Source organism: Diabrotica undecimpunctata, chromosome 10 (assembly GCF_040954645.1).
Source record: "Diabrotica undecimpunctata isolate CICGRU chromosome 10, icDiaUnde3, whole genome shotgun sequence".
Taxonomy (NCBI): Eukaryota; Metazoa; Arthropoda; class Insecta; order Coleoptera; family Chrysomelidae; genus Diabrotica; species Diabrotica undecimpunctata.
This window is the reverse complement of record NC_092812.1, coordinates 36,003,700-36,017,830: the sequence shown is the minus strand read 5'-3', so window position 1 is coordinate 36,017,830 and position 14,131 is coordinate 36,003,700. Positions and strand designations below refer to the sequence as shown.

The window sequence follows — 14,131 nt, the reverse complement described above, 5'->3', positions numbered from 1 at the left end:
GGAAGAATCCTGAAACCCATCGATTTTTATTTGTAAACAGGCTATTCGTAAGGATTTCTTTTTATTTTTGACGTCATCTATTTGACGTTATTGCTAAAATTTTTAAATAGAAATGTAATGCATTATCTGAAATGTCTCTTAATGACTGAGAAATTGATGTTTGTATTTGTTTAAAAAATTATTAAATTTTTATTATTATAATAAATATTTATTATGTATTATTCACTAAATACAACGAAACCTAAATTAAGTGCTAAAATTGTTCACCTTCAGCTAAAATACAATAAGAAAAACGTGCCGCGAACTCCCGAACTTTCCGGAGTTATTTGTGCAACCTCAATACGCATACTTTATTTAAGTTCATTAATATTTTATCTATTTGGTATATTTTGTTACGCTTTACTTTTTAAGTATCCTCATAAAAAGAAATCAAGAGGAGTCAAACCAGGTGACAAAAGCGGCCATTCTATTGTTCCTCTCCGACCTATCCACCGATTTGGAAAGGCGTTGTTTAGGTAGTTGCGCATGAAGACAGCATAGTGTGGAGATGCTTCATCTTGCTGCAGCCATAAATCATTTCTCTTAGGAAACAATCGCTTCAATTCGGGGAGCAAGAAGTTTTGGAGAAATGCTAAATATCAAGAAATGCTAAATATCAAGGTTTCTTCAAAAAAGTATGGTCCAATATTCCTATTATCTATTATTCCCGCCCAAACATTAACTTTCTCTGGGTATTGAGTACTGTATTCTTGCATCCAGTGTGGATTTTTTGTAGACCAGTACCAATAAGTTTGACGATTGACCGTTTAGTAGAAGTGTAGCTTCATCAGAGAAAATAACCTTTTTTAAAAACATCGGATATCTGTTATTTTGTTCTTCTGCTTTCTAAGAACTGTTGAATGGTTCATGTCATTATCTAATGCTACTTGCCCTGAACTGCTATGGTGATTATCTTTGACATGATCAATTTCTCTGAATTTCTTCTCAATTTTACTTACAGTGAATTGTGAAATTGTTTCTCAGTTGGGGTAATTATTATTAAATAACGTACATACTTCTTTCTGTGTACGTGTTTTATCTCCACAACCAATCATTAGAATTTCAATGATTTAGTCAGCTTCATGTTGATGGATACAAAGACTTTTTGAATACGTCTACTACAATAATATTATTAATCACTTGAGAGAAAGATAATTAAGTTTGAATGTCCAAGTATCAATGGTAATATTGATAAGGTAACTAGATTTTTAAAAAAAGGTAAAAAGTAGGTAGATAAGACATTCCATTACCAATACTTAATACATTTTATTAGGAAATCTGTTGAAATGTCATCAATTAGATTTGTGACAATACGCAAATCAATTACTGTACATATTGATATGGCTGATTAGGTATTTAGAAGGCCTTTCAAATAATGTATTACAACACCCACATTTCCATTTAAAAAGTTTAGCAATGACGTCATCACGCTCACATAAATGACGTCAAAAATAAAAAGGTATCCTTTTGATTTGATTTTGACCCAAGGTATTGATTTTCAAGAGGCGAAGAACTGCCACTCGAATGGAAAACACCCTTCGGATCAAACCCATCCATAAAAAAGATGACAGAAGATAGTGTTGCAAATATAGAGGCTTTAGTGTAACAAACTCTGTTACTGGACTTCACGGCAAGATTATAAAAGAAATAATAGAGAACAAAGTTACGGAAGAGAGAGACCAAAGTGGATTCCGTGCAGGAAGGTCTTGTATCCACAACCTATTTTGCCTAAAACAGCTTTAAGAAAAAAAAAACAGCCAGAAACTTAGAAACACATATGATATTCGTAGGTATAAAAAAGCCTATAATAGCATATCCCTCAGTAAATTGTGTATACCCCCTAAAAAATTTAATTTTAAAATTTGTTTAAAAAAATTGTTTAAACCATTTTTTTTATAAGAGAACTATCTCAAGTAAGATTGTGCAAAAATATGAAATGAGAATATTTTCCCTAGCCAGTGCACCACTACTACCCGGACTATAATATATATGCAAGGAAATTCAATTAATTAATTTAAACTTTAAGAAGTTATAATTTCTTATAATATAATAATATATACGATTTTTTTTTCTAAAAATAATTTTTTCATACTAAAAACGGATTTGTTCAAGTTTAATAAGGGTATAGGGAAAAATTGTTTATAAATAATAATTTAATAATGTTTATAAATAATATCTATTTAATAAAGTATATTTTTAATAAATAAATAAAAAAATAACAATAAAAAAGGCGACTTTTTGCAAAAAGGCGAAAAGATTTGTACATCTCGTAGTCATTAGCTGCTTTGTTTTGGATGATTTTGCAATGAAAACACGATAAATGTTATTATTTTAAATTTCGCAACAACTATTTAACCAATATGGATCATCTTTTGCGCAAATTCAAACACAATAAGACCTTCAATTTTAGGTACATTTAAACAAATTTTAATAAATAATAAAAAATATGTATTATTCTCTCTATTTACGGTTTGTTTTGTAATAAGGGGTAGGGAGAAAATATGTATGGATTTTACTTCTTACTTCATTTTGATTTTGTTGTTCACAACTGAGAAGAAACTTTAATATAACAATATATTTCATAATTTTTAATATTTTTAGATTGTCATCTTGAAATAGTCCTCAAACTTTCCGAAATGGAAATCTAAACGTCAAATATAACGTATTTTCAATTAAAATGGTGTTATTCCTATTAAATATAATAAATAACATAGAAATGCCAGCAAAGAGTTTCGGAATCATATTATAAAAGATATTTAGCATAAAATTACCGTTTTCTATTTAAAATTGAATATTGTTTTTGTTTTAAAGGTGTGCAAGGTGAGGTCGAGTCAGAAGGTCCTTCCGAATCCGAATGTAGGCCATATATCGAAAAGGCTTTGAAAGAGCTGGAGGCAGGCGAAGCTGCCGCGGGATCATCGGCAGAAGATGGCGACGGCGATAGCAAGGAAGATATTCCCACTGTAGAAATAACTGACGACTCCGCTCACCAAGAAGGCGACGGAGAAAAAGACGATACTAACGAAGAAGGTCAAGACAGTAATGAGAACGTTCAAACTGTTTCCGAAAAAATCGAGCCAGAGGTACGACCAACTGTTATTCAAAAAATTTCTTCATTTTTCCAAAAAGTTTTTCAGAGAACTCCAAGCAAAAAAGAAGAAGCAGCAAATGAAAGCAAGCAATCTGAAGATAAGGTTAGTTTAGTTATCACAATCAAGAGTGTCTCTTCATTCATAGTTTCAACATAAAATCGGATATTTATTCATCAAACAATTAAAATTTTCATTATACATATTTCAAATTTGACTGCCAATGACTTTTTTAATATGTTTCTTTGTTTGTTATCTGCCTCCTTGAATATCCCTTCTGACACTTCCAAAAATAGTATTTAAAAATTTTTCTCATTAGTTTCCTGTCTTGTTTCATTCGTCTTATCTATACGTTAAGATTATCAGGAGTATTATACTGTAAATCTTAAGATTCTTCTATTGGTTATTACCTCTATCAGTATCTATTCATATTCAACTAGGTGCCCAGTTATTTAAAATGGTTTACGCGTTCTATCTTCTCTCTGTTTAGCCAAAGTTGACTCTAATTTATATTCATCTTCCCAACTACCATCCACTTCGGTAACTTGCTTCATTCACCAAGTTTATTAATCTTTACAGGTCTTTTATGGACGAATTCTCGTATTCTCTACAAGAATGACTGTATCGTCAGCGTATCTAATATTGTTAATAATTTCTCTACCTATTCTTACTCCTTCCTGGGTATACGTTTAATGGGTAGTTATTTCGTTCGAATGCCTTTTCAAAATCGATAAGACAGGCGTTTACGTTCTTTCGAAATTTACAACTTTTTTATAGATGAACGCGCATACAGAACAGTGCCTCTTTGGTTCCTAAGCCATTTCTAAACCCAAATTGCTATTCTGCTTTTACATAAAAGAAATATTCGGTTCTGTAGACTTCGTAAAAATATCTTAAGTATGTGGCGCATCAAACTGATCAGCCTAAAGTCGCTGCATTTGGTGGATATGCTTTTCTTTGACAGTGTTATGAACAGCGACTCCAATTAACCATCTGATATTGTTTGTTCCTTGTAAATTTTATTAAATAAAGCAGTTAAATAGTTTTCTCGTCCAAAATTTGGCTCATTATATGGCCCATCTTAGTTCTGATTTCAATATACTGGGACCCCTGTCTATCTTGCTTTCATAAATAGTATGTGTATGTGTAGCGTTTTCTCGAGCTTCATCGGTAAAAAGGTCACTGATGTATCTCAATCATTCGTCGCATTGTTGTTCGTGTTCACAACTGAGCATTTTTTGGTTTTCTAATCCTGCAGATATATTTAAGTTTCTTGTGAAGATTAAAAATGTAATTTCTATTTCTTTAGAGGAATTATCGAGCCAAAGTCTTTGGCTTTCTTAATTTTACTTCATGTGAGTTATATTTTTCTCATTTATCGTTATTCGTTCTTTTCATATAATGGGATGGTTTCCCGTTACCTTCCCATCACAGTTTTTTAGCCGTTACAATCTAATACATTAATTGTTGCCTACAAGTAACTGTATAAAACTGTTCCAAGTATTCTTTTCCACTTTAAGACAGTAATGAAAATGCTGCTTCCCATTTTTCATTTCGATATTTCATTTTCTCGGTACTACTCATGTCTGGGAGGTATTCTCCTATTCGCCATCTGGGAAAACACTCAATAGAGGATCTATCAACCTTACATAGAACAAAAATTGGACTAAGGTGTAAGAATTATGTAAACGGAATGGAGAGGAAGTTGGCAATCACTGGCAATAGACACCAATACAATAACTACACCTATATATGTAGAAAAAATTTGTAGTTGTATAGAGACTACTATAAACATTTATATTTATGAATTTCCATTTTACAGTATTAAAATATCACATTCAAAATATTTACACTCAACTATCCTTACATACCAAACGGTTCCGAATAGTAATCAGTTTTCATCATTACAATTCATAAAGTTGTGCTATAACCGAACATTAGTTATTAACCAATTCAAATTAGAATTATGTACTAAATTTTTTGTTAAATAATTTTTTCGTTTTTCAAAATTTAGTTAAAGATCACAATTGAACATTTATGAGTAAAAATAAATAGCAATGCAAAGTTCACAAACTAATGCGAACTGACAATATTAGTACAGAATTACAATTAATCAAAATATAATATGTTATGCTATTTGTTTTAACTCAGTTCATTAATGCTAAAATAATTTGCTGCTTCAGTGGAGTTTTCTTTGATATAGTTTTAAGATCTTTTACTAATTCTAATATTTTTAGCAAGATGATGCTAGCCAAGAACAGCAGGATGAAGCTTCTGTAAATGATGCCGATCGAAAGGACGCTGAAGAAGACGACGAACAAAAAGAAGATTCGAAGGAAGACGATACCAAACCTGACGAAGCAGTAAGCGCAGAAGACGATGGTAAGGATGATGCTAGCAATGAAGGGGACGTTGAGAAAGCTGATGACAAGGTGAGAGAAGATGAGGAGAGTAACGAACAGCAAACTGATGACAATGTTAGTGAAAATGAGGAGAGTAAAGAACAGCAGGCTGAGAGTGAGGAAGAAAAGGCTGATGCTGATGATAGTAAAGAGGAAGTAGAAGCTCAACAAAACGCAGATGACTCGACGGAAGATGACGGTGCACAACAAGACGAAAGTAAAGAGGAACAAGCTCAAGAAGATGACAAAAGTGAGGAACACGGAGACAGTTTAGAGGAAAGGATAGAAGCCGAAATTATAGAACATTTAACACAATCCCAGGCCCAAATTCAAGATGATGAAAGCAAAGAAGACGAACCAGCAGCACAAGTTGAAGATCAAAAGGAAAGCATAGAAGATCAAGCTCAAAGTGATGAAAATCAAGCCCAGAGTGAAGAGGAACAACCTAAAAGCACAGAAGATATGCAAGATACAAAAGATGATGACTCAAAGGAAGACGATGGAAAAGATGGTGACTCAAAAGAAGATGAAAAAAGTGATACGGAAGACGATAAAGAAGCGTCAAAAGAAGTTACTAAGGACGAAACTGACGATGACAGTAAAGAGGATGAACATGAACGACACAAAAGATCTATTGATGATGCTCAGGATGATGGAATAGAATCAAAGGAAGAAGAAGCTGTTTTAAAAGAAGATGCGTCAAAGGAAGACGATACAAATTCTAGAGAGGATGAAGCAGCTACAAAAGAAGAAGTAGATGATAAACAAGAGGAAGCAGACTTAAAAGAAGAGACAGCGGAGTCCAAAGAAAACGATGAGAATTCTAAAGAAGGTACAACAGAAAATGCTGACAAGTCTGATGAAAAAGAAGAGCCTCAATCAGACGAAAAAACCGAGGATGATAAACCCGATAGTGCCGAAAACAAGGAAGATGGCCAAAAAGATGGAGATAGCAAAGAAGATGACGCAAAATCAACTGAACAAGATGATAAAGATGATAAAGAGGATGGTAAGTTTTCAACTTAGGTATTGGATAGTTTACATAATTTTGAATTTGTAGATGTTAAGCGTGACAGCACGGAAGAGAATGCAGATGATAAGTCTGCAGAAGTCGAAAAAGATTCTAAAGAAAAAGATGGTGGCGATAGCAATGAAAACGAGGCAACTGATGACAATAAAAGTGGGGAAGATGGTGCTCCTGTGGAGGAACTATCCTTTGACACGGAAATTCCAAGCGAATTACGACCTAGAGACCACGTTGAACAACTTCTTAAGCTCGACGAACAATCTTCAGATACAGAAACAGTGATTAACAGGGTCTCTGAAATAACGTTAAGAGATCTTAAGAAACTTTATGAAAATGCTATCAAGCCCTTAGAAGTTTTGTACAAATACAGAGATCTAAGTAACAGGCATTTCGGTGATTCGGAAATTTTCTCCAAGCCACTAATTTTATTTATGGGACCATGGAGTGGAGGAAAATCATCAATTATAAACTATCTCACTAACAACGAATATAACGATACCTCGTTAAGGACAGGTAATTAATTTTATTAATTTTTCTTATATTTTGACTGGATCAAGATTGTGAGCTTCGTGATTATGTAAATTTGGTGGCTAAGGGCTATCTCATCACACTTAGTCTCTCACTTATCTTTTAATCTCAGGTATAAAGCTTTCTTTCTCTTTTTCCTAGTTTTATGTCACATTCTTCTTTTTCTTCCTTTTTGATTTTAGGCACATTATATTACAAGTCCTAGTGATAATTTTTATTTCGAATGATTCCCACCACTTTTTCGTCTTTCATCCTGTTCTTATAATACTTTAAATATAAAGTGTTAAAACATAAATGTAAACATTCATATATATATATATATATATATATATATATATATATATATATATATATATATATATATATATATATATATATTGTACATTTTTTCGGAAATCCTCTGTTGCACACCTGTTTACTACAGCCAATTGGCTTTCCATTTATTCATGAAACCCATTTCAGAATACCATTTTTTCTCAGTTTCTTATTTTGCAGCTTAGTTATATAATTTTTAAAAATATAAAGTTGCATTAGGTACTTATATAAGATGACTCTATTAATTAAATCAGCCACGGTATATCTTTGCGAAATATTATATTTATAAGCTGTAAAACATACTAATATTGCTTTAAATGTCTTTGCTTAGGGGCTGAACCATCGCCAGCTTATTTTAACATTTTGATGTATGGTGAAGAGCCAGAGGTAATTGATGGAACTGAATTAGCTGCTGACTTCACATTTTCCGGATTACAAAAGTTTGGACAAGGATTAGAGGAACGCCTTAGAGGTGTCAAGCTACCTTCTAAACTGCTAGAAAAAGTTAGTATATCAGCATTGTAACAAATCTTAACTGCAAATAAAATATATTTAATATATTTTGCTGTGTTTCATAGGTTAACATTGTGGAAATACCTGGTATTCTTGAAGTTCGGAAGCAAGTTTCAAGAGTATTTCCATTTAATGATGCCTGTCAGTGGTTTATCGATAGAGGTGACATTATATTCCTAGTATACGATCCCTCGAAGCTAGACGTAGGACCAGAAACAGAAGCAATCCTAGATCAACTTAAAGGAAGAGAACACCAGGTATTTATTTTATATATGTTTACTCGTCATTTAGACTACCACTTTGTAACTTTCTTTCCAAGCTGTAACTCCAATTTAAATAATATAACAACATATTCAAAAAATGAAAACAAAACCTTTCCTTTTATTTACACCTACAAGATTAGTGTATTTCTAAGGGGTTACTTGGCCTTCTAACCCTTTTCACACTGCGACAAAAAGATGTTTTGACTTTAATGCCTGGGATCAACACCTCGATGGTTTCCTTTCTTTTCCCAATCAGATAAAGGCAAACCTCTACATCGATAAGCACCTTCTCATTAGTCACTAACCGATGCAGTATATAACGGCAGGCAGAATAACACAAAACAACATTAAAGTGCTAACCATCGAGAGTGGAGATATCACGGGTCTATAAACCGCCAATAGAAACATTTAGCTTCTCTTCTTCTTCTTAGAGTGACTATTACAGAATTGGTCGGTAATAAATATATTGTTTGACTAATTTACTAATAACATCTTTATCAACGTCTGTTTTGCCTTGCAATTCTTAGAACGCACAGATTAAAGCAAAATTCTGAATTTGTTTTCGAAAATTAGTTTACGAATTTTAATATAAGATGTCGCTATTTGCGTCTATACGAAGCCATGTTAGAGTTGCTTCTTAAGACAGAAAAGATTTATTTTCACGTTCAGAGCGACTGTGAATAGCCGTCTCTGATGAGCCCTATTAGGGCGAAATACATATAAGCGGATACACAGATGCACTGTATGTGAAATCAAATTTTAACTGTCTTTTCCTTACAATCTTTAATCTTAACTAAAATCATGACTAACAAAAGGCTACTAGAATATTAAAAAATGTTTCATTTAAAATTCAATTTTAGACCCGTATTATTCTTAACAAAGCCGACCGAGTCAAACCAGAAGAGCTCTTGAGAGTGCAAGGAGCCTTGATATGGAACATTTCTCCTTTGATGTCATCTCCGCAACCTCCAATTATGTACACAACCTCATTATGGTCACGACCTTACGAACCTTGGGCCCCCGTAAGACTACTGCAAGCTCAGGAAAGAGCTTTTCTGAGAGACTTGAGAGGGGCTGTCGACAAAAGAATTGAAAATAAAATAGCAAGCGCACGTAGATTCGCTGTAAGTATAAATTCACAGTTTTTCTATTGTTTATTTGTTGACTTTATCATTATCATTATCATCATCATTCTGTAAACTATTTTATCAAAAGTTTAAAAATTTTGTGAGGGTTTCATGCTCTTCTTTATCAAATACCTTGTTTTTGGCTAGAAAGAAGAACATCTATGTTTTTCCAGCTTCTTTAGACACACCAAGAATGCCTTTAATTGTGCAAGCTGAAAAACAATAATAAATATATTAAGAAACTTAGAAGTATCGGCATACCTTTAAAATTTAGTTCACAAAAAGGCAAATAAGCATAGAAAAGGACAATCTAATGAAGACATCGGTGGGTGTGCCATAGAGCTCGGTGTCGCTGCCGTGGAACATCTTATATAACGACATTCTAGAACAAGATCTGGGAAAAGGGATACAGGCCGTTGCATACACAGAAGACTTCGTAGTACTTGTAGACCACAATGATAATTTAGGTCAAACTGGCAAACTTTACAATGAAAATTGGCTAAACATGGACTTGGCAAATACTGTATTAGAAAGAGTTAAAGTTTGGTTGGAAAACAGAGATCTAAAATTAATCTTACAAAGACAGAGGCAATTATACTTAAAGGTCCAAAAGACAGGGATCATATCTCCTTCATGCTGGAAGGAGAAAGAATGTTTCCAGTAAAAAAGGTGAAATATGCTTGACTGGAAGCGAATATTTAGTGAAGTGTCAAATATGTCGCCAATAAGACTGATCAAAGAACTGTGGCACTAGCAAGAAATATTCCTAACATAGGAATTGTATATGCTTCACCAATATGAGATCAAGTACTAAAAAAACTGAAGTATAAATTAATATTGGAAAAAACATAAAGGAAAGCTTTGTTACGGGTCGTCTACGCATACCGGACGGCCTCAACCGCGATTGAACGGTCTGGAAAGACATGCCACGCATATAAGCCGAGAGAGGTATTAGTTGGTAGGCAGGGTACCATGGATGCATTCGAGGGCAAGGCTCCCCACAAAGGGCAATGCGTTCGGATGTACTCCATCTATCCTGAATTCAACACACGCTAGGTACGATTCCACTCTCACACAAAAAAAAGCTTCTTGTGGAACCAACCATATAGGAACTACATCTACTTATTTTTAAACTGTTCAATAATAGTAGTGTCTGTATTTCTAAAATTTAAGTTATACCAACACTCCACTAATATGCCACTGTTTTAAAGTAATAAACTATACCATAACGCTACTGAAACCGCTTAACATATTGGCTGCCACCATAAGAGTGTTAGCTAAGTTCCCCAGGTGCCAAAGTGAAAAATAATTACAAAACAATATTTATTCATACAAATGGTTAATAATACAAAGTTTACATTCTTACAAATTTTTTTGAAAAAAATAGCAAGGTCACTGGTGATCCTAATGGTACTCAGTATCACATTACACACGTATGTGCTACTAGTATCACCGGTGATCTTCAATGACTTAATGCTTTTTAGTGAAGCATGTCACACAGTAAAATTTTTCGCACACATTACAAAATGTAGAAACAAGTTTGGGTTTCTTTTGAGCTTCTTTAATGCCTTTTATTGCAACTGTTTCAATGTAACATTGGTTACAACGATTTCTTTTCTTCCTATTGTTTGTAGTTTTGGCGTCAACTGTAACGAGCTACTCCAATGCATTTTGCAAGGTAAAATTGAAGGAAAAAGAGCCCCAGTACGAAGAAGAATATCCTGACTTGCTAACCTCAGAGCATGGTATAGAAAGACCTCAACACAGCTATTCCGTATAGCAATCAACAAAGTGATCACAGCCAGAATGATCGCCAACGTTCGAGAAACGGACAGGCACCCTATGAAGAAGATCATCATAGACATATGATTTATTACCAGGAAACTGTATATCGAGGCGTAAATGAGTACAGTCAACTTCGTACCATTCGTCGTCATTATTTTGCTGGTCGTTAGATTCTACCGATTGTTGTGCATTTCCATCCAATAAGCTTGAATCACTGTTACATTCATCTTCTTTATCAGTAATATTTTGTTTATCCTTTCAAATAATACTTCAGCAACAAGATTCTAAAATGAATAAACTATATACTTACTTCATATAATTTCAAATTCACCAAAAAAAAACTGCTAATTCCGTAGAAAAACTTGATAATGAATGCCACTAATCGTTTCTACAACGCCTTATTCTCAAATGTCGTTACAAGCTATTTACGACGTTATAACGCCTAAAAAAAGAAGCAAACGATGGGTTCCTAGTGTGTCACAGTAAAACTATTTGAGTTATAATAATTCTGAAAGTTAAATGCGCACAAGTAACACCGGTGATCCTAATGGCACAATTGTAATTTGTTAGTTATGATAGCCGGTGATCCTTGAGGTAGCCAATGTGTTAACGAATGGTGGGAATTGCCTGATTGTTTTTTAATATGTGCTATTGCCTGTTCTGTGCTATTTTACTTATTATTTTTATTTTTAGGTGCGTGTACGCAATCATGCCAAAATGGTGGACTGTTATCTCACAACTTACTATAATCACAAATCGGTCTTTGGTAACCGGAAACAAGTAGCTGACGCAATCATAGAGCATCCTCAAGATTACCACATCTACGAAGGACTTTCTACCCTCACGAACATTTCCCGTTACGATCTTCCAGATCCAGATGTATACAAAGACTTTTTCAAACTAAATCCACTGTATGAATTCCAGCAACTATCAGCAACATGTACTTACTTCAGGGGTTGTCCAATCAATAGGTTAGATATCGCCATTGCGTACGATCTTCCAGAGCTGTTAGGGACGCACAGGAAACGGGTAGAGAGTGCATTAACAGAAGGACAGTCTGGCTCACAACAACAAACTTCAACGCCTGGTAGTTGAGCTAATAGTAACAGTCCAAGTATTAACCAAACTTGTAGATACAAGTCCTGTGAATACTGAGAAAACTGATGTTATCCCAAAACATTGACTAAACGACTCGTTTATTCTGAAAAGAGGCTTAAAATGACAGTCCAAGTTTTGGGATAAACATCTAAATTTTATTTAAGACTTTAAAAACGCATTCAGCGTTAAAATATCGTGAGATCTTCCATTTTCGAATTTTGTGGTAAATGTTTTTCTTCCTTGTAAACGAAAAATGACTTATTTTAGGACCTTTGTGCTAACGTGGCCATATGGACTGATGTAAACTAACTTATGTGAACATCGAAGACGTTTTAGCGCTATGCTTTCATGGTATTCTTTCGTTTTGAGCAAACTGAAGCATCCCAACGTACTCACAACTTATCATTCTTTAATAACCCATTCTTTACCTGTAAGCTTAAAAAGAAAGAATATTACTATAGTCTCCTGCCAGTGTGTTGATCGCATTTAAGAGTTCTTGCTATCGGAGTGTTCTTGCATCCAGCAGTCGATTTCAAAGAGAGTAGGCAATTTAATATATTTTTGACACCAGGTGTACAATTCCTTACTAAAATTTCAAAAACTGCGAAGGTTTATTGTTGTTATGTGTATATTGAATGTACAGATAATTGATACGTTGTAGTCCGCGTAACTTAGTTATTTTATTTGTTCTTTTTCATTCGAATTATTTATGAATAATAACATTTAAGAAGACATTAATAGGTTAAGTAAATGAATAAAATAAATATGTTTACATTTGTATCGAGATGTTTTATTTCTTTTGGCCCTCCACCAGGAATTATTTGATTTACCTATCTTATCGGTTATAATTAAACTATACAATGATATCTAAGTACTATACCACAAATCTGAGTTAAGCTGCGACCTTAAGTTATCAAGAAGAGTTATCTGTGGATTATGTCAAACGTCATATTTTTCTTTTTATACAAAAAAGATAGAAAGTCAATTAATGTTATGAGTTCATATTTGTTAACGTTGTTGAGAATTAAAAGATTCATCGTCGTTTACATTTATTCTCCTCTAAGGACAAAATACAATCAATTTATCAGGTTATGGGCCCAGTACCATAAAGAAAATATTTTGTAGTAAGTGCAGAAAACCAGTTGGAGAAAAAGATAAATGATGACAATAACGTATAAAACGAAAATGAAAAGTGTATTATTAACAAACTCTGAAAGTAATTACAACAATTTAAATCTGGAAGATTCCCAAAATTGGTCAACGTTGAAATTCGAAGTAAAAGTGATGAAATGAAAACATTAGACTTATTCAGAACAGTTAATGTTTCGTCATCAAGCCATAAAATGCTGAAGCTTTGAGACTTTTGGTAAAAAAAGAATAATAAGGCTCAAAGCATCATAGCAACAATATTATCTCAAAAAGTAATGATTCTGCGCAATACATTTGGGAGAAGCTACAAAATGTTGTTAATGAAGATGTTGCGACATTTTTAGCAAGAATTGAAAAACATGTGAGATAATAATTAAATATTTTACAAATAAAAAATAATACAAATTAAGAAAGATGCGCTATATTTATCAATAACTATACCACGAACGAAGAAAAGGGTATTACGCTAAAAAGTTATAGATATTATTATCCTTAGAAAAGAATTATGAAAATGAAATGGAAACGAATTAAAGTCAAAGAATGCATGCATTATAACAAAAAAATTGCAACGATAGATCAAGAAGGCCAAGAGCAAAAAACGAACTAAGAAATCATGAAAATGTTGTAATTATCAATAAAAATGAGCTTACACAATTACGACAAAAGTTTCCTTTGTATTAATGAACCAAGAACATATGAAGAAGCAATTGAACATGTAGATAAAGAAACGTAAGAAGAAGTTATAATATTATAAACAATAAGCATGAAACAAAACGATACTTGGAATGAAGTTGAA

General features: G+C 33.3%; 1 protein-coding gene across 2 annotated transcripts in view; it reads left to right on the top strand.

Annotated features, from left to right (window-relative positions):
* LOC140452467 (uncharacterized) overlaps positions 1 to 12,966 on the top strand; it is a 47,761-nt gene extending 34,795 nt beyond the window's left edge. The window contains exons 2-8 of one of the 2 annotated variants that reach the window (XM_072546748.1): positions 2,851 to 3,122; positions 5,366 to 6,539; positions 6,591 to 7,070; positions 7,732 to 7,904; positions 7,979 to 8,170; positions 9,037 to 9,300; positions 11,782 to 12,966. In XM_072546748.1, coding sequence (XP_072402849.1) covers positions 2,851 to 3,122; positions 5,366 to 6,539; positions 6,591 to 7,070; positions 7,732 to 7,904; positions 7,979 to 8,170; positions 9,037 to 9,300; positions 11,782 to 12,183 — 2,957 coding nt within the window. In that variant the 3' untranslated portion in view covers positions 12,184 to 12,966. Of the gene's footprint in view, positions 1 to 2,850; positions 3,234 to 5,365; positions 6,540 to 6,590; positions 7,071 to 7,731; positions 7,905 to 7,978; positions 8,171 to 9,036; positions 9,301 to 11,781 lie in introns of both variants that reach the window. The other variant, XM_072546747.1, reaches the window with a different exon arrangement.
* Positions 12,967 to 14,131: the final 1,165 nt, after the last annotated feature.